The 21,549-nt window shown below is 38.7% G+C and overlaps 1 protein-coding gene across 1 annotated transcript in view; it reads left to right on the top strand.

The window, feature by feature from the left end:
* The first annotated feature begins 473 nt into the window (after positions 1-473).
* Positions 474-21,549, top strand: part of LOC134678730 (CUB and sushi domain-containing protein 3) — a 105,406-nt gene continuing 84,330 nt past the window's right edge. The window contains exon 1 of the mRNA XM_063537402.1: positions 474-575. Coding sequence (XP_063393472.1) covers positions 542-575 — 34 coding nt within the window. The 5' untranslated portion in view covers positions 474-541. The remainder of the gene's footprint in view (positions 576-21,549) is intronic.

Here is a 21,549-nt window from a genome sequence, read left to right as displayed (position 1 = left end):
AACGGTGCGTGACAGGTGGGGGTGCTCGACCAAATGTCATAGAGGGCCCCGAGACAAAACAAACTGCATTAAAAAAAATCAAACTGGACGACTTTTTTTTTTAAATTTCATGTTGGTCCGAGCGCGCTGAGATTTGGCATGGCGGGAGATAGAGGCCTCTAGATTCCTATGACAAAAAAATTTTTTTTGGAAAACATCCAAGATGGCGGAACATTAATTTCCATATTGCAGGAATGTTCTGAGAACATTCTCGAGAACGTTTCCGCTTTTTGGGAATGTTCTGCAATTTGTACATTGCTAGTTAAGGTAACCTCGATAACAGCTTTATTTTGCCACAATAACTTCTATGTCTGGTCATTGGAAATGCCATACAGCGAAGTACCTTGGTCGGAGTCAAAATAAAGTGGCCCAATAATCGGCGATGTGCGTATAGGCCCTTACGTTACGAGCTCTCGGGGCAGCGTGCGCGCACCTGCCACTAGCCGCCAGTGCGCCGCCGCCCGTTGCGCGTCATGCCGCGAGTGTTGTGACTGCTGCGATCATGGATGTGCGATTAGCGTTGCTGTTTATTGCAGGTGTGTTTTAATATAACAAGTGGCTGTACATTAAAAAAAAGTTTCCTATTGAACGTATAATTAATTTTTGCGATAATTAGCCAGTTTCTATTGAGAATATTGAATACCGGGCAGCGGTAGTTTAATTGTTTTAATTTAACAATACGTTTTAAGGGATTCATTTCGATTTAATATTTATTACTAGTGTTTTTTCTATTATTTAAGGACAGTGCTGTTTATTTTGTTGTTCTTTCTTGTCCCTAATTATAATTAATAAATATATTTATTAGGGCAGTGCTACAAGTGAGCTCTAGTCAATTTCTCGACTTTCTTTTAGTTTCACAAGTTGAAAATATGTACATAGTAGGTACATTAAGATACAAGTGCGTAATTTAGGAAATTACGTTTTCGGACTTGTAATTGTACAACGTTTTACAGTAGGTAGGGCCTCGTACATAAGGCCCTTTAAATTTTTGGCATAGGCACCTATTGTTCTTAATCCCCCCCTAGGGCAGTAAATTAGGACCTACCGTACCGTAAACTACCGTAAAATATTATTACACTTTTTTTAGAGATTTTGTAATTAAATAATTATAATTTGTTTTTTTTTTTTTATATTATACAGGGTGACCTTAGCCATTGGACAAACCCTGAAATCCCACGTAGGGTTACTTCTCAGATATGCTCTAATCGTAATATTTTTTAACTAGAACAAAATTTTATAAAATAAATATAATTATCAAACAAAAGTTATTTCCAATCATCGACAACAAAAAGAAACATACTGTATTAATCATTGGCAGTGCTTTTGACAATTTGTTTGAAAATGTGCGGCAATGATGACATTTGTGAAAAGTCAGAATCTTATTAATGTCATAAATATAAAAGATAATCAAAATGGTCGAAGAAGGTTTCATACTATTTATTACCTCAGGAGCTAAGTACTAACACATACAGGTTACTCAAAAGTAAAAAAAAAACATAATTTGTTAATTTCTTCGTAACCGCTACACCGATTGTTGTGATACTTTGTATACTGGTTCTTACATACATAGATACATACATCACTGGCTCAGTGACCCAAAGAGGATCTTGGCCTCTGACACAAGAGAGCGCCATTCTGCCCTATTCTGCGCCACTTCACGCCAGTTGGGTATTCCGAGGGCGGACAGGTCTTTTTGGGCTTCGTCACTCCAGCGGTATCTGGGACGCCCAGACGGACGTTTTCCGCCCGGGTGCCCCACATACGCTCTTCTCACAGCACGATCCTCCCCTATCCTCTCCAGGTGACCAAGCCAGCGGAGTCGTGTGGCTTTGATCTCGCCAATTGTATTAGGTATCGCAACCAGCTCCTCTAGCTCCCTGTTTTTCCTTCGCCACTGGTTCTAAATACCCTAATGCATATGTACATTTCGGCTTTGTCCAATGGCTAGGGACACTCTGTATACTATAACAGAAAATTTAGGGATGTTAAATTAGATGCACTTTTACAAATTTTGGTGAAATAGGTGGAGGTATATTATTAAAAATATATACGTATATTACTTTCTCAAAAAGTATATTTACGTACTTAAATTTGGTGTTAAGTATTACGAGGCTTATCAAGTTATCAGGCTATTTTTTGTTGGATATTAAGAGGTAGTACCTACCCTACCTACTAAAAAGCTTGGTAGAGGCTGTGCGGAAAGAGAAGAGTCGTGAAATGTATGGGGCCCAATACATATGATATGATATGATATGATTTATTTATCTCACAATATACAATGTCACTTAAAATTAGACATGGTAAATTTTTAGGAATTTATATTGTGATTGTCAGTTTTTTTTACATAATGAATAATTACGAAAAATAACACTGACAATCAAAATTTCATTCAAATTTATTAAATAACAATAATAAATTAAAAACAATTATTCGCCAGGAATGGCAGGAGTGGCAGGAATACCACGACTCTTCTCTTTCCGAACAGACTCTAATTTTGCTTATGAATGCGTTTATTTTACTTTAAAGGGAAAATCCAGGATTAAAAAATAGGGTGGTGTAATTTAGCATGCAAACGTATAATTATAAAATGTCAACAATGATAATCAAATTACAAATTATGAAAATACTCTCTATCATTCTCTATACGAAGTTCCATTCGTCTAAACAAACTTTGAAAACATATTCATATTCATATGTTGATGTAGGATGGTATTAACACTCCCTGAAGTAACCCTATGATCCTAGTCATTTCTATTTCCGTATATGTATGTAATTCTGGGACCAACATTTCAGTAGTAGACACGTTTTCTACAGTTACTGCTGAACAGCGGGCGACCGCTCCGTTGGTCATCTTCGAGGCTAGTCTTACCTTTTAAAAAAAATTGTTGCTCGGGATGGAACAGAGTCCCCTAATGCCGATTGTAATCGTTGTAAACTTAGTTGTTCACTTCGGTTAAACCAAAATTAAAATCTTAAAATATAATAGCACGCAAATGTTCCAGACTGAAGTTCCAACGTTTCAAAAAAAACCGCGGGGACGGTCATAGTAAATGACTGCAACACGATTGTTTTGTTTTAATATAGCTAAGCTAATTGGCCATAGTGTTCTAACATCTGGCTAAAAATCCTGACAAATTCTAGAAGGTCATCTCTCCAAAATCCGAGGTGTGTTGGCCCCTACGGTCACTTGAATTAGACCCCCCCATTCCATTTATTTACGGAATAAGATATATATACAATCAATAAAATACATATAGTTTGTTAAAGGACTGTGTCATTTCAAACATAGACAGAGAGAATCAGACTATCTTTGTCTTACACTAGTATATACTACTAGCACCCAAAAGAAAAGGATGAGTACAGTGTTTTTGTTCTTATTTACTGTCAAATTTTGTTTGACCAACTATATAAACTATTATTATATAATCTGTGTTATTATTAAAATTAAGTATAAACTAAATAAATTAAAGCTAACAAAATAAACAAATAAAACTTACCCACCTATCTTAAGGCCCCAAGATCTGTCCTCTGCGGAAGGGTACCCATTGCCCATAAGGCTGGCTATATTCCATGCTGAATAGCTATGCCTATTCTTTGGCCTACTCGTAGGAATGAGCCAGCCCTAGGGTCACCCGTAGTCTCAATCGGGTCTTTTTTAGGCCCTGAAAAAGATTATGAGTGTCACGACTCCACGGCCCCAGGGTCTCTACCGTGAACGCCGCAAATATGTGATTGTTTGTAATATGTTTTGAGTAATCACTCGTTTTTGCCAAGGAAACTTTTAGGTATATTTTCTTAGCGAATAAAATTAGTCCGGATGTCAGTTGAAAACTCGCCACCATAATATGCTACACGTATAGCTACAACAATACAACATAACCTTCACTTTTTTACTATTGGTTAGTTGAGGTTTCTTAATAAAACCCTGTCACTCGCAAGTCCTACCTGTAATCCTGACAAGGGACCAATAATCCTGACATGTCAGGGGAAATCCTGACATATGGTTACCCTATATCCGGTCAATCGACTACAAAAACGTACCAACCACCTCAACAACGGTAATATTCGGCGATTGTTGCGGCTTTTAGGGCCCTGGGTAAATTGGCTGTTCAATACTTAATATAGAATTTCTAATTTAGCAAGAACCCTAAATGGCATACCAATCTCGTGTGGTGACTGTACATGTCTAAAACTTTAACCCGCCATGAATTCAGCTAACCTCGTAACACTAAATTATACAGAAACACTTTATCTCCGCGTCTTAAACATACACCTCGCGACAGTTATACATAAACACTTAATAAATAAGTAGTTATGGCGTGTAGAGAAAGTACCGCAAATATGTTCGCCGCTCGAGAAACTCTAAATGTCGTCGAGACATGTCACGATATTTAGCCATGATAGTCTGTTCAAAACTCACATTTACTGTCTTTTTATAGTTTAGTTTGTTGTCAGGCCGTTTGCGCTTTTCTTGAACTTATCACTACAGTACTACACCTTATAAAACAAAGTCCCTCGCCGCGTATGTTTGTTCGCAATAAAGTCAAAAACTACAGAACGGATAACCGAGAGCCTACTGTATATATAATTTCCAGCATCCATATTGCATCATTGGCCGGTTGTGCATTAACATCTACACGCCCTGTTATTATTGTGCCCGTTATGACGGCACCGGTGCGCGCGCAAAAACGAGTCACGCGCCGTTGCGCGTTACATTTCATTTGCCGATATGTAGTCAGTCAATCAGCATAGACAGACAAGTTACGAGGAATATAGCTCTACTGCTTAGGGCCACCCCACAGTCTTTTGAGCGTCGGCGTCTACGGAAAATGACGCCAATGTTGCGACGAGCAGCAGCCATAGAGTTGACTAGATGCTGACGCTCGGGAGACGCTAGTGCGGGGTGGCTCTTAACTGAGACGGAAGGAAACAACAAAACATATTCACCTAGACTGTATGCAAAGATACATTGATAGAGTAAGATGCGTAAAATCTAAGACAATCTCGTGCTTCAAATTTGACAGGTAAACGAGATGGCGCTGTACAGATTCATAACATTTTGCGGTAACTCTGATTGTCAAAAGTTGACGTTTGACAATACAGTGACCGCAAAACATATGGCGCGGTACAGGCCCCGTAGCCAAGATGCCAATCGCTTACGCTCCGTAGCGATCGAAACGCAACTGTCACTGTCGCACTAATATGGAAGAGTGATAGAGAGACATAAGGCTTTTCGTTGTCGAAGCGATAGCGATTGTAATCTTGGCTAAGCCGGCAGCGCGAGTGTATAGTATAGCTACCCAAAATTTTTGTTCCCCATTATTTTTTGTTCCATTCGCGTTTTTCCCCACTTTTTTATTTTCCTATGCAGTTGTGTCACTATTAGGCTACTTTCTCGGACGCATGAATTTCTATACGTTTTTGTTGCTACGCTTATTTTATTCCATGCATTTTGGCTCCTAGTCCGTATTATCTCCATACCTATCATGTACCTGTAGAATTTATTACCATTATTTAATCAAACACTAATATTTTAGATGGTTTTATTTTTATTTTATTATTTACATTATTTAAAAAAAATCGGTGTTTGTTTAGTTGTTAAGATTTACTTTTAAGTAAAGCGGGTATTGATAAGATTTTTAGTTTTGTTATTTACATATTAATGTAAAATTTTAAAGTTTATAATAACCCATGACCGATTACAAACATTTATCATATTTATTTATGGTGTTTTTTTTTTATGTAGAATGACAGATAGTCTCTAGTCAGACTACTCATACGTATAGCGATTTGATTTTTGTAAATTTTAATTGCAATATCTCAAAAATATCCCTGGTTTTAAAGTTATACATACAACCTCACATACAGTCAGCATCATAATATATTCGATAACAATCCAAGTGGCCAACATCCTTACCTACCGTCATACAACTAAAAACAATGATCTGTTCCGATATATTTAGCTACTTTGGTTGCCACTAATTCTTTGACGCTGACTGTACTTCCTACCTAGGTACCTGAAGAGTGAAGACCTATGTAAGTGCATAACTGATACTATGAATTGGTAATTTTCTGACATTAAGTTTTTGGTTCATACGCCATTTCACTTTCAGTCATTTGGTGTGACAGAATAACAGTATATGATAACATAAAACAAAATAAAAATAAAAATAAAACATAGCCACAACCGAATACAGAACCTCCTCCTTCTATGAAATTGAAGTCGGTTAAAAATAATAGTGAGATTTGGTTCTACAGGTACATGATAGGTATGGAGATAATACGGACTAGGAGCCAAAATGCATGGAATAAAATAAGCGTAGCAACAAAAACGTATAGAAATTCATGCGTCCGAGAAAGTAGCCTAATAGTGACACAACTGCATAGGAAAATAAAAAAGTGGGGAAAAACGCGAATGGAACAAAAAATAATGGGGAACAAAAATTTTGGGTAGCTATACTATACACTCGCTGTAAGTAACTAGTCCGGAGCGAATAATTTAGGAACTCCGCCACGGGCATAGAGGCAGTTGCCTATTAGCAACCTGACAACATTGATAGGTAGGTAGGTACATACGTTTCGTCATAGAGAAAAAAATACATAGATTGCTCACTCCATACATCAGTTTTGGTACCAAAAAGACTGTTGTTTTCATAGTCGACTTCGAAGGTTATGTTGCATCGAGTACCGGAATTATCAGTACTTTAAGAGCCAACAGGAGTGGTCATTTCTCCATACAAACGTACTCGACTGTTTCCTCCGTGGGTTTTGATGCTAGAGCAATGATTTTTTTCAACACAAATTAATATTGTCAATATCTGTGTCGGACCGTTTTGCTTTTTTTGATAGTTTTGTTTTTTAAGGCGCTAGAGCCCTTCGTAAATGGCCATTATGGCCTTATTGACTATGCCGCAATGAGAGGCGTAGTATTCAAAACTGATATCAATTAGCCAAAAAAGAAAACGGTCTGACACAGATAATTTCATAATCATTTAAATTTCCAAATTTGGTTACGATAGTTTAATTTTTGGAGGAGAAAACAGTCGAGTACGAAACCTCGATTTTTGAGATTTTACGCAGGATTTTTCGCCTTGTCCTTATCGCACTAGTTTTAGGAGCCGCTTCCGTTAGCGAGACGGGTATATTTACCTAAAATATTTAAAACTCATCTCCTGTTTCGTCTTAAGTCCGAAGTAGGCAACAATACTCACGTGTGTCGTTTATCTGCCGTCAACACACACGGATGAACAATACGCCAATGTGCCAACGTGTATAGAAAACGCGATTTGCAAGTTCCCGAACGACCATTTAATAATTGTCGGAGATTTTAACCTGAACTCTTATAGCCGTAGTGTTAGGTAGCAGTAGTAGTACCTACTGTCAAGTGACAATAGATGTAGCACCGACCGGAAAGTCTTATGTTGCTGAGCATTAGACTTTCATAATTAACTAGCTATATAAGACACATCTTCGGCACAATGCCGCGGGGGCAATAGATGTATTTTATTGTAAGTACTTTTATATTTATGTAAAGTTTATTTGGAATTTAAATACGTTTTTACATCAGATAAATAACTCACTAAGACGGTTCGTAACTTGTAACTTTCCCGATGTTTCCCTAACATATGGGTCAAACACATTTTAAACCCTGGGTTCGTAAATTGTAACTTTCCCGATGTTTCACTAACAAACACATTTTAAACGCATGTTAGCAAAATAGAGTAAGCATCTGCGGGGGGTCAGTTATCTGCGGCTTACTGTAAGTACACTGTTGGTTTGGCGGGACTATCAAAAATTCGAAAATACTAGAGTTTAAATTTTAGTCTCAAAAGCAACACATTTCGCGACATATGCTCACCCTCGCCGAAACAGGAAATGCGTACAGGACCCTTACTTCCTGTGTCATCTCTGAGCATCATTATAAGTGCATTACAGAGCTGGTCTCTTTTATTTACTTGTTTCATATCTATTCTTGATACAGTTAGACCAAGATAAGTCTGCAGTTGATTTAGATAGCCCATGCAGAACAGTTTGTTGGCAGAAAAGTGGTTATAACTATTAATTTCATATTTCAATTAAATAATTTAAAAAAATAATAAAAATGTATCCCTCTCGGCTATTTAGGGCTTACAAAATTCAAGTAGGTAACTTATTATTTTATCTGTAGTCGTGCACGCAAAGAGACGTCAAGTTGTGGCAACCCTAATAACTGCTCGGAGCAATGCTGAGCCGAACGAAGCCGAGAATGCCCGGAAGGAGGAGGCTCCACCCCCCCTGGTCGTGGCACGTTCAAGCGGCCGCTAGGAACCTCAAGAATGGCCACTTTTTCCCATTTGTAGTCTGCCACTTTCACACTCATGAAATGTGCATAACCTATAATAGTTATTTACGATACAAGTGCGAAAAAGAGGAAATTCGAAACGAGTGGCGATAAATTAAAACACGACCGAAGGGAGTGTTTTAAATCGACACGAGTTGCGAATTACCTATTCGCATGTGTATCGTACAACGTTTTACAGTACATATGGCCCTTTAAACTTTTGACATCGCACGAAAAGTGCTATTTTACGCACTAGTGCGGGAAAATAAGACCATATGATAAACTCTATTTTCAACATCTTCTGCTTGTAATATTGGTTGTAAATTGTTGAGAGTCCCGAGACATGTGACATCAATAAGTGTCAAGTAGCAGTACTGTACGGCTACCATCAGTTTGGCATTGACATAAACGTACCGAACGTACGTGAACGATAGCGTTTATGTCAATGCCAAACTGATGGTAGCCGTACTGATAATAAGGATGTTTCCTGTACTTAAAATAAATTATTTCAAACCGTGCACGAAATAAAGCACCAGATATTTATTAGAAAAACATAGATACCAGCTATTTTTAAACACAATTTGTATTTAATAAATCGGATTGAAATATAAAAAGTAGGTGAGTTTACCGTGACGTCACTACATTCGTTTTCGTCACTACATATGTATTTTATAAACTTAAAACTAAACACTATTTAGACGACAAAACGGCGTGGCTCCGTTGTGTCGGCTGCTCTTGTGTCGGATTCGGCAGTTTGCCCCGGAACCTCCGAAACACATTATTATATTATTATTAGGGTCATTGTGGACCTGTGGATTCTACAGTGACATACATAATGTAAGAAACTCTAGAGACTAGACTGCTCTCCCGCAATCCGCCGGGTAAAACCGAAAGTATTTCGAATGTAACGTAATCCAGGACGTCCCGACAAAAAACGCATTCTTCGTCGAACCTTCTGGGGTGTTGTTATCAACTCTCGATACTGGGCGACTAATCGCCTCGCGGATGTTAATGGTGGCTTTGGTCGACATCAGATGTATCGGAGTGGCTCAAAAATATCTAAGCACGCGCTCTATAACGGCTTTATACGTGTTCAGATACTTGTGTGCAACTGTACAGTAACACCCACTATGAAATAACATGAAAATTGACATGAACTTTCAAGTAGATAATATATATCTATGTCTGGTCCTAGATTTCGTTGCAAAAAACGTTGAGTATACAAAGATAATATAACGAGTTGAGGTATTATACGTGCAAAGCTCTAAGTTTTGTTCCCCGGTTTAACTGGGCACTGGATAACCACTTTCAAATACTTAATTAACAATAACCCATTTGTATTATCAATATACTGAGGCGACATTATGGGCGTCCACTGGTCCGACCGTGTTAGGAACACGGAGATCCTTAGACGTGCTGATGTCGCTGGAATGGAGGCCTACCTAATGAGACGACAGCTACGATGGAGCGGTCACGTCTCCCGCATGCCACAAGACCGAGTCGCGAAACGCATCTTCTACAGCGAACTGCAAACTGGTAAGCGAAAGCAAGGCGGCCAGTTTATGCGGTTCAAAGATGTATTGAAGCGGCATATGAAGAGAGCTCATATAGAGCCAACAATATGGGAGACACTAGCCGGTGACCGACCACAGTGGAGGCATACTGTGCAGATGCAGGTGCGTGAATTTGAAGTCAGGCGACGCACAGAGCTCGACGCGAAGTGTGACAAGCTAAAGGCCAGACCACCTGTGGCCGTCACGTATAATTACGTCGGAGGGGTGCTGACCTGCAGCGAGTGTGGCCGCACCTTTGCTGCAAAGATTGGCTACGTCAGTCGCCTGAGAGCGCACCAGTGACGATACTGAGATGATGATGATACTGAGGCATAGGTATTTATATAAAGAAATCTTAAAAATAATGTAAGTAGCTATTAATTTACGGGCAGGAAAATTTTACGGGCCTGATTTAGTTAAATTATGTTCTATCCCATTCTTACAAATACATAAGTGAAAATGACAGATAAAGACAAACGATTCATAGCTAATTCGGGCCAGTTACGTGTTTGTGAATAACGCTATTATAGTGGAAGCAGTTATGCATCGCTCCCATATGTGCTTCATCTCATTATAGGTTGGTCGAACCAGTACCGTCTTTACGTAAGGGCACACGGGGCCGTGGCCCCATCCTCAGGGGCCCCGAAGGACAGACAGTAACAGTATCTTTGATTACTTACTTGAGATCGTAGTAGAAAAATGTTAGTTTAATTCCCTTTCTTCGCTTTGTAAAAGGGCCCCCAATTCTCAAGTCCCCAAGGGCCCCAGCATAGTTTAAGACGGCCCTGGGTCGAACCTAATTTGTCAGTAAATAAGAACAAAAAACTATATATTCATCCTTTTCTTTTGGGTGCTAGTACTAGTAACGTGTAAAACAAAGATAGTGATTCTCACTGTCTGTTTCTCTGTGTTTGATAAGAGAAGTCCTTAACAAGTTATATGTTCCTTGAGTACCTAATTCTAAGCTTTTCTAGTCCGGGAAGCAATAAGAACTGTGCGTCTACTTGGGGAGGGCGGGGTACAAAGATGGCCGCCACCCGTCATCTTAAAAAAATCTATTCTCGTCATGGTGGCTTACTAGGGCAAGTTTGGTATTATTTTCGTATAAACCGAAGAGGTACCTACTTACCTGGTCGTATTTCTGGTTAAACCACCAACGAATGCTCTGTACGCATTAGGAACGACTCCCCCTGGCTGGACTTATCCCGTAAAATTGCCCCCCAAAAAAACTCAGACCACTTAAAATAGGCCCGGCACGATCTTACTCTCCATACACAAAGGGCGTTAGCGACAATAGGAATGCCGAGAATATTCTACCAAAACTCTACAATAGCGTGACAGTAATTTTGGTAACCTCGTATCTTGGAACTGAAGCCATATAGATACGAGCTTCGCTTTGCGCTGACGTTGTTAGTGATTTGGGTAACCAGCAGCGGTGCTTTTTACTACGTATTGGAACTTTGCCGTTTAAAAGGACGGATATCGGTGAGTTATTGAAATAGCTTTGAGTTGAGTCAGGATGATAACCTACTTCTAAACATGAAGATTATGTTGCATTCTGTATAACTGCCACTGTAACTAGTACCATGTTTACTGACCATTAGGGCTCAAATTCCATTATAAGCGCTATATTCGTTCTTTTAAGAGTTAGAAAACGACTACGCGAACTTGACGCGTCTTTTATTTGAAAAAGCTCATGTTATAAATCACTAATTCTTCTTCTACCTCGCGATATCCCGGCATTTTGCCACGGCTCATGGGAGCCTGGGGTCCGCTTGACAACTAAACCCATGATTTGACGTAGGCGCTAGTTTTTACGAAAGCGACTGCCATCTGATCTGACCTTCCAACCCAGAGGGGAAACTAGGCATTATTGGGATTAGTTCGGTTTCCTCACGACGTTTTTCCTAATAAAATGTTGTTTATTAATCAGTAATTATGATTATGAATGATATTCATAATCATTTATAAGATTTATATTTGCCGTGACTTATTTTTTCAACGATGTTTTTCAATAAAAACACACTTTAAGATTGTTTACCTTTTTGCTAATGCTAAGAAAACTAACTATACTTCGTTTCCGTAGCCCGCACGTAGTGATTGCGCGAACTGATTCCGACTATACTGCAAAATGTAATTCAAGACCAAAAAAGTAAGACAATGTTGCCACTGCAATCATTTGTTTGTAAAATAGTAAATTCCTTTTGATAAATAATCACGCTAAGATAATTTATTCATAAGTAATTTTACTCCTACTATTTAAAAAAGTACTTTTATTTACTTATTCGTACATAGATACAAGACGCGCTAGTAAAAAAGTGGCAACATTTCTTACTTTTTTTGGTCTTGAATTACGTTTTGCAGTATATAGTTAAATCGAACACTCGCTGCACACGAATACGTAGTGTAAGTCTCTGTCTCACATAATCGCCGTAGGTAGGTATGACAGAGAGCACACTACGTATTCGCGCGCACCGAGTGTTTGGTTTTACTATAACGGTACCGGGACGGCACCGGTTTCCGAACGGTCCAGAATTCGATGCTCGTTCTATGCTCTGTGCCGTTAGTATTTAATAAAACATTTTCGCATTCTGACGGGTCCAAATTTAGAATATTTGGTAGAAAGAGGTTTTTACCGTATTTATAAACTGGATGTAGGTTAGGTTGCGCGCATTTTTGAGTTTTTTTTTAATGTTTTGCGAAGAAAGCTTGTTCTCCCAGAGATTTATTCTATGTGTAAACTCTTTATAACGTCACTCGATTTAACGACAAAACGAAATTGCTTGACTTTGGTTAGTTTACCACGTTTTCTATACAGTAAAGGCCCCAGTACACGATGGGCCATCGCCGGCCATTCCAAGGGACGCATTTATGCGTTAGAGGGAGCAAGTGATATTGCTATCTCATTCTACCGCATGGCTGCGTCCCTTGTAGTGGCCGGCAATGGCCCATTGTGTACTGGGGCCTTAATACACTCTATATAGCGTCACGCTCACTCTATTTAACGACAACAATACGGCATAATACATCATTAAGTAGTACTTTCTGTTGCCGAAATTGATAAAAACTGCAGCTGTGTACGTTTTTAGGGTTGCTGTTTTGTTGTTTTTAGGGTTCCGTAGCCAAATGGCAAAAAACGGAACCCTTATGGATTCGTCATGTCTGTCTGTCTGTCCGTCCGTATGTCACAGCCACTTTTTTCCGAAACTATAAGAACTATACTGTTGAAACTCGGTTAGTAGATGTATTCTGTGAACCGCATTAAGATTTTCACACAAAAATAGAAAAAAAGCAATACATTTTGGAGGTTCCCCATACTTCGAACTGAAACTCAAAAATATTTTTTTTGTGTGTTTGTGTGCAAAATGTGTCCTAAGTATATTAGATACATTATAATATTTAGAATAGTAAGATTAGCTTGTTATTTCACTCCATTTAACAACCACTCTCTACTAATATAATAAAAAAACATTGCCAAACTTCCCAAAATTTCCATGAAAATTTCCAAAGGAGTTAGAGTTAGGAGTTAATATTTTAAAAAGTTTAGGAGATAATGTCGACATTTGTACTTTTATGGAAAGCTGAAGAACTGAGGAACTCATTTCTGTATTTTATACGCAAATTGTCATACGTTTTTTTAAAGTAATGCCTTAAAATCTTACAAAGTTTGGAGAAAATTACAAAAAATTGTGACATCAAATCCTTTTTTTTTGGAATTTTTGGCAATCTTTTTGGATCTCACGTAATCAGTAGTTTATTGGCTATTAGATGAATGCTTATTTCAATTCCAAATTTGAGTAGTTTTTTCACAATTACCACTTGTTAATCGAAATGCGGGTTTTTTAAACAAAAAAACTCAAATAACTTGAAAACCAATCAGTTACGACCCCTGGTTGACTGGACTTAAATCATTGCAAATGACCCATAGAATAACCCCTTTCAAGGAATACGGCGAATTTCCAATCACCCTGTATAACGTTGAAAAATGCGCAGTCCCTTAAGTGTCATTACATAGAGTTTACACTGTATATTAATACTCTTCAGACGTATGACGTGAGAACTGTCATATCATGTATGGCCATACCATGCCATACAAACAGGTAAATGACGTGTGTCGTAACCGCGACTAATTAGCACTTTCTCTACTTTTACTTGCGTTGCCGAATTCGGCCGTCGTCTGTTCACTATTTTAAACGTTAATGCGTAAGACTTAAGGTATAACATTAGTTAAATTTATTTTACTCTTAATAATGTCAAATTTAAACGGTTTTACACTTTAATAAATACATTGGTATAAGGCGTAAAACGTAATGGTGAGTGTGTTTCGAGCTAAATAGATGTGGCCAAAAATAGTTATTTGTTTTACAAGGGGCAAAGTTGTTGTTTAACCGCTCGTGCTAATATTGACACACGAGCAAGCGAAAGATTCCGTAATTAAAAATGGAATCTTGAGCGTTGCGAGGGTTTCAAAGCACGAGGGTTAAACAAAATTTGCCCCCGAGTGAAACAAAATTTTTCACCACACTAACCCGAAGCAAAGATTAAATTGTACAATATCAAACAAAATCTTACCACTCTTTCTTTATTTAGGCCTGAATTACACTTGTAAGTTTTACTTACGTAAGTAGGGACAAAGGTATTTGTTAGAATGAGATAACGATATTCATCTCTCATTCTGTAGTATAGCCGTGTCCCTACTTACGTAAGTAAAACTTACAAGTGTAACTCAGGCCTTAGGTAAGTATGGTATCGATGGAATATCATGTTTCATTTCTTAAAAACAAAGTCGGTAGCATTTCATTTGTCTCGTAAAATTTTCGAACAAATGAAATTCCACCCAATTGAAAATATGTGCAACTAGATTCTAATTTCCTTGGCTATAATTTTGTATGGTGGATATTGAACTAATAAGTAGTAACTGGTGACCGATGAGCTGGCGGCTTCCTCGCACAACGTATCATCATTGCGATACAGCGAGGAAATGCCGCCAGCATCCTTGGTACAATAAATAAATAGATTTTTATTTATTGTCAGCTAAATATTTGTATGCTGTCCAAATGATTTAATGGCAATTATTTGCAGATCAGTTTTAAAAACGGTAGATCATTTAATTAGGTACTTCCCGTTTAGTAGTAACACTGGGAATAAGATATGACTAGTATAGATGAGAGTCCAGTAAAAGCCTGTAGAGTACTTAAATGAAAATCCTACCCATGATGTTGATGCTTTTCATAAATAAGTTCAACCCATACCTACAACGTCTTGCGGCGAATCATGGTCCTAGTGACAGTTCATTTTTAGGGTTCCGTACCCAAAGGGTAGAAACGGGACCCTATTACTAAGACTCCACTGTTTTTCTGTCCTTCTGTCTGTCACCAGGCTGTATCTCATAAACCGTGATAGCTAAACAGTTGAAGTTTTCACAGATGATGTAAGTATTTCTGTTGTCGCTATAACCATAAGGTACTAAAAAGTACGGAGCCCTCGGTGGCCGCGTTATTGATTTATATATCAATGCCAAATTGCAGCTTTCTAGCACTGAGGATCACCAAGCAAAGCCGCGGACGGACAGACGGACAGACATACATGGCGAAACTAAAACGGTTCCTAGTTGACTACGGAACCCTAAAAATGGCCTCCAGCGCGCTCAGAACCGTAAATAATGACCTAAAAAGAATCGGTTGCAACTTCCCCTAGAAATCACTTGCGCAAGCGATCGCCCGTGTGATACCGTTCGAGCGATGCGTACAGTCGCCATCAGATATATCGGAGCGGCCAAGGTGTTCTCAATATCTGAACGCGCGCTCTATCGCCTTGACAATAGAGGCGTGCTCAGATATTTGTGAGCACCTTAGCTGCTCCTATATATCAGATGGCGACTGTATGTGCTTACATTTAGGTACCGTGCAGTCTCAAGACGTATACAATCAAACCAAGCTATCTGTGCACATAAAAATAATAATAATAATTCAGCCTATATACGTCCCACTGCTGGGCACAGGCCTCCTCTCAAGCGCGAGATGGCTTGGGCTATCGTCCCCACGCTAGCCCAATGCGGATAGGGGAACTTCGCATACACCTTTGAATTTCTTCGCAGATGTATGCAGGTTTCATCACGATTCACCGAAAGGCTAGTGGTAAATATCAAATGATATTCCGTACATAAGTTCCGAAAAACTCAGAAAAACTCATTGGTCCGAGCCAGCATTGGTACATATGCCTTTAATAAATGCCATCCATCAAATGTATAATGATTGCCCCAGTATCAAAATGTGTGCGTTGTTCATCAGTTGCTTTTAGTAAACAGATAGCTGGACCACAGAATAAATTAACGTACGTAAAACGAATTTGGCTACGGAACCCTAAAAATGTGTATGAGTATACTTAGGACTTTCACACACACACTAAATAGCCCCACAATAAGTTCAACAAGGCATTGTGTTATGGGCAGTAACTTTTAGGTAAAAACAAATAAGAACAAAAAGCTGTTTACAGAGATTAAAATGTAAATGCAATGTTATGGATGTCGACCGTCAATGTGACAAGTCAAATCGGCCCCCAGCTAAAGTTCTGCGTGCCAATTCCCACTGTATACAAAACGTGTCAAAAATGCGCATAAAAACACATTCAATTCATAAAATTGTCCATACCTTTTTTATGTATAGTGTACGAATACTTTCTATAGCCCGCGGCAAACAGGTGTATCGTATACGGAACAGTGGGTCGGGGAGACACGTTCAGAATAAAGACTGTTAACTGGTGCACTGTAGAATGATGCCATAGTTTTGGTTGGACATGAGAATTCTATGTTTTTCTTAACCGTGTGTCAAAAGTCTACTTGTTTCATAAGAGTGTAAGAAACAGCGAGAAATTGAAACCTATCACTTTGACATTCAGTTAAAAGTCATTGTTATTGTTACCATAGGGCGGTAATTTTTGCCTTACAACATCGATAGTTGCCTGTTAAGGCAGCGGCTTAGCGGGCCTTCGTCTACAGTAAAATGTGCCTACTTTAAATGCTCCAAAAATCGAAAACCAATTAAAATTATATATATATGTTACTGTAAAAGCCCCAAGTACGACAAAACTTAGGTATTACCGGTAAATCCTAGTTTTTACTGATGCCGATCGGTAATAGCCCGAAATGTTAAATCTTACTAGTTTACTCCGGGCTTTTACCAACACCGATATAGTAAATCCTAGGTCTTACCACGGCGCACGTCTTTCAGTAACAACCTCTATCATTGCTGGTCTCTGGTCGCGATGAGTCAGCCAAACGGCCCGTTTACAACGTCCCACAAACTATTATAAAAGGCCCTTAAGACATTTTGTGTATTTTTTCCGATCTTAAACCTTACTGCTACGACTTAAGGTCCATTGATGGTTACTCTTAAGAGTAATATATGTCCGAATATAATAAGTTAATAACTGTTACTTGAATACGAAATCAAGACGATTGTTATTGGTCGGGTTGGAATTCAGAATTCAGATTGATGATATTTGGGTGACTGGGTATTGCCCATCCTCACCAGTGTACATCTTATGAGATTATCGCTTCGCACGGGTTATATTTGGGTGACTGGGTATTGCCCATCCTCACCAGTGTACAGATTATGAGATTATCGCTTCGCACGGGTTATATTTGGGTGACTGGGTATTGCCCATCCTCACCAGTGTACAGATTATGAGATTTTACAATAATTTTCGTTGGAAGTTTGCATGGTAGTTACATTACAGGGTGGTGGGGAGGGGGGGGGGGGACACATTTTACCATTTTGGAAGAGTCTCACGCGCAAACTTTTCAGTTTAGAAAAAAATGATTTTAGAAATCTCAATATCATTTTTGAAGACCTATCCATAGATACCCCACACGTATGGTTTTGATTAAAAAAAAGCGGCCAAGTGCGAGTCGGACTCGCCCATGAAGGGTTCCGTACCAGCGAGTAACATAATATAATTGCGGTTTACGATTTATGACGTATTAAAAAAAAACAACTTACCAGATGTCGCCCAAACCAATTTTCGGTGGAAGTTTGCATGGCAACATCATATATTTGTTTTAGATTTATTTTAGATACTTCTTATAGTTTCGGAAAAAAGTGGCTGTGACATACACGGCCAGACGGACAGACATGACGAATCTATAAGGGTTCCGTTTTTTGCCAATTGGCAACGGAACCCTAAAAATTGAGTTTCAGTTCTAACTATGGGGAACCCTCAGAATGTATTGTTTTTTTTTCTATTTTTGTGTGAAAATCTTAATGCGGTTCACAGAATACATCTACTTACCAAGTTTCAACAGTACAGTTCTTATAGTTTCGGAAAAAAGTGGCTCTGACATATGGACGGACAGACAGACAGACATCACGAATCCATAAGGGTTCCGTTTTTTGCCATATGGCTACGGAACCCTAAAAAGCGATCTCTTCCAGACAACCTTTACTTAGGCTTGTTTTTCGTTACACATGGATAAAAGGAGGGTGGGCTAATTGGCCTGTTGACCAATAAGGACAAGTTATATGTCACTGGATAGCTTATTCTAAGTTCTAAAACTTTTGCTATGGCAATGGCAGGTAATCCCAAATCTTTGTGCGAAAAAAGTTATCGCCGCAGAAAGTAGTGTGAGTTGAAACGTGACTGTATAGTTTTTTTTTTCGATACTAAGTTCCTGTGTCGCAGATCATGAAGGTTTTGTTACTGTCGATTATTTTGTGTTATAATATTTTAGTTTTTTATTCGTTTTCTTACGTTTTTAATTGTAAATTTTTTTACAGTACATATGATCCTATTTTTCCGCACTAGTGCGTAAAATAGCACTTTTCGTGCGATGTCAAAAGTTTAAAGGGCCATATGTACTGTAAAACGTTGTACGATACACGTGCGAATAGGTAATTCGCAACTCGTGTCAATTTAAAACACTCCCTTCGGTCGTGTTTTAATTTATCGCCACTCGTTTCGAATTTCCTCTTTTTCGCACTTGTATCGTGTATAACTATTTAAACAGCTATTTGACATACAAAAATATAGAGTATAATAAAAAAACCTTTCCGATGGTATGTCACTTATTCTTATAGGTTCATGGGCCAGTGTCCATACAAATCTGCCCATCCTCGTTGGTATGGTTTGTAGAGCTCCTCATGCTAACGGGATTAAAGGATGACTCACTATAGACCGGGCCGGGGCCGGGCCGCAGCTTCCGGCGCTTCGTTTTCTATGGAAAGCACCACGTGATCACCGATCAGCCGTCCTAGAAAATTACATATCGGATGCCTTGGCCCGGTCTAGCGTGAATCATCCTTTAAGCGTAAGAGTGACATTCCATTTCCAACTGCAGCTGCAATACTGTTCATTTTACTATGGAAACGCGTCGCTGTCATTGTCAATTTCCATAGAAAAATATAAATATTTTGTAGAACGTGGCGGTGATGAATTCCATATAAATTACCTATCTGACCTAGCAATGTACAAATTGCAGAACATTCCCAAAAAGCGGAAACGTTCTCGAGAATGTTCTCAGAACATTCCTGCAACATGGAAATTATTGTTTAAACAAGAGAATATACTTGAAATAAAGTTTAAATAGGCATAACATAAAACTAAATGTTATTATGCATATATTACTGTCTATTACAGTTAGCTATTTTGTTGATGTGATAAATTTACCAATAAGTTGCTTAAATTCTCACTTTATATCAGAGAACATTTCGACTTTCGACAAATTTTTCCAAAATATTTTTTTAGTTTCATTAGAATCTAGAGGCCTCTATCTCCCGCCATGCCAAATCTCAGCGCGCTCGGACCAAATTGAAAAAATTAAAAAAAAAGTCAGCTATTTTTTTTTTTTTAATGCAGTTTGTTTTGTCTCGGGGCCCTCTATGACATTTGGTCGAGCACCCCCCACCTATCACGCACCGTTTAAAAGTTGCCATACAAAATAAAAGTGGCCAGTTTTCCCGCAATTGTAGCATTTTTCCAAAAAAAATTTTTTCATAGGTATCTAGGGGACCTCGAGATTCCGTGACCAAAATTTCAGCGCGCTAGGACAAAATTCAAAAAGTTAAAAAAAAAGTCGGCCATATTGAAAAAAAATGGCGGCGTCAAAAACTGCCAGGGTCCCTCTATGACATTTGGTCGAGCACCCCCCACCTAAGTTTGACCGTTTGGCCGGGCCGTCATACATTTTTCTGATCGGAAGCGGACGACCAAAAGTCGGAATTTTCTGGGGGTAAGGACTACACCTAAACTATCGTGAATATTCATGTTATAAACTACGATAAATAAATAAATTCTCGTTCTTGAGAACATTCTCAGAAGTTACCGAGAATTTCTCATGTGGAAAGTTTCGCAACTTTCGAAAGTTCTCGTGCGTGCATTGCTAATCTGACCCTTATATTATAGCCAAGAACTGATGTAAAATTATAAAATTTTGAAAGGCTTTATCTCGGAAAATATTAGATGTACAGAGACAATTCTAGTGTCTTATTGTAGCAAATTTAGTCTACTTTAAAAACGCCCTAGGAAGTTACTATCAAAAACTAGTACTTTAGGGTTATAATCACCCAAATCTAAAAAAAATGCGGTTTATTCGATTTTTGACAAAGTTGCGTTCGGCGCTCGAGGTCACAAACTTGGATTATTCATTGGGCCAACATCATAAACAAGCCTGCAAAAAATCAGAACTACCGGATTTGACGCAAACGCAAAATGTATAATTTTACTGTATTAGTATTGCAGCTGCAGTTGGAAATGGAATGTCACTTTAAGCATCATTTTAAGTTCAAACCTGTGGTTTGAACTGACTTACCATTTTGACCACTTAAAGAATGAGTTAATCTGTTCGTTAGAATTAACATAACTAACCAAGGAAGCCATTTCCCGTGCCAGTGAAAATACTTATAATCTCACTTTCACCTGCCAAATTGCGTACCTACGAATATTGTGGAAAAACTTGTGGCTGCGATTATAGGGACGTTTAACTGAGGCAGTTCGTAGGTCATTATTAGGATGAGTCGATAGACCATGCCGGGGCCGGGCCGGAGCTTCCGGTGCTTCGCTTTAGAAAGCACCACTTGAAAGAAAATGACTTGTCGGAGGCCTCGGCCCGGGTACGGCCCGGTCTAGCGTGAGTCATCCTTAAGGTACTCGCTGCCTGTTGAGAGAAAAGTAGGCACGGTAAGCTATAAAAGCTTGTAGGTTTTCACATAAAGCACATTTTAATAAACATATTTATCTACTTTAACGTTTGACGATTATTTTGCTACTAGGTACATCCGCTTAGATATTTATGCAGCTATGATGTACAAAACGACCTTTCTCTGAAACGAGCTTCTCGTATTTAATTCCGAACGTACACCTTTGCCATAAATATGTACACAACCTTGGACTATAATCCATTGAGTTAAAGTCACAAACTGTTCACATATTTATGCGTTTAGTCGGGGCGATTACATCGTTAAGAAAGCGTAGTGATGACCTCAACCAGTTTAATATGCCGTCGGTTTAGTATCTGACGCAGTTTGCGACTCTAGGGCGAAGGGATAAGGTTTAGATTGAGGAAGGTTGTGATGGGGAGTGCATTAGAGTTGTTGTTATTGGTAGAACGGAATTGTAGGTATTTTGCAGTTGTCACTTTATTGT

This window comes from Cydia fagiglandana, chromosome Z (genome assembly GCF_963556715.1).
Source record: "Cydia fagiglandana chromosome Z, ilCydFagi1.1, whole genome shotgun sequence".
NCBI lineage: Eukaryota > Metazoa > Arthropoda > Insecta > Lepidoptera > Tortricidae > Cydia > Cydia fagiglandana.
Note: the sequence above shows the minus strand (reverse complement) of the source record. Positions and strands in the feature narration are given on the sequence as shown.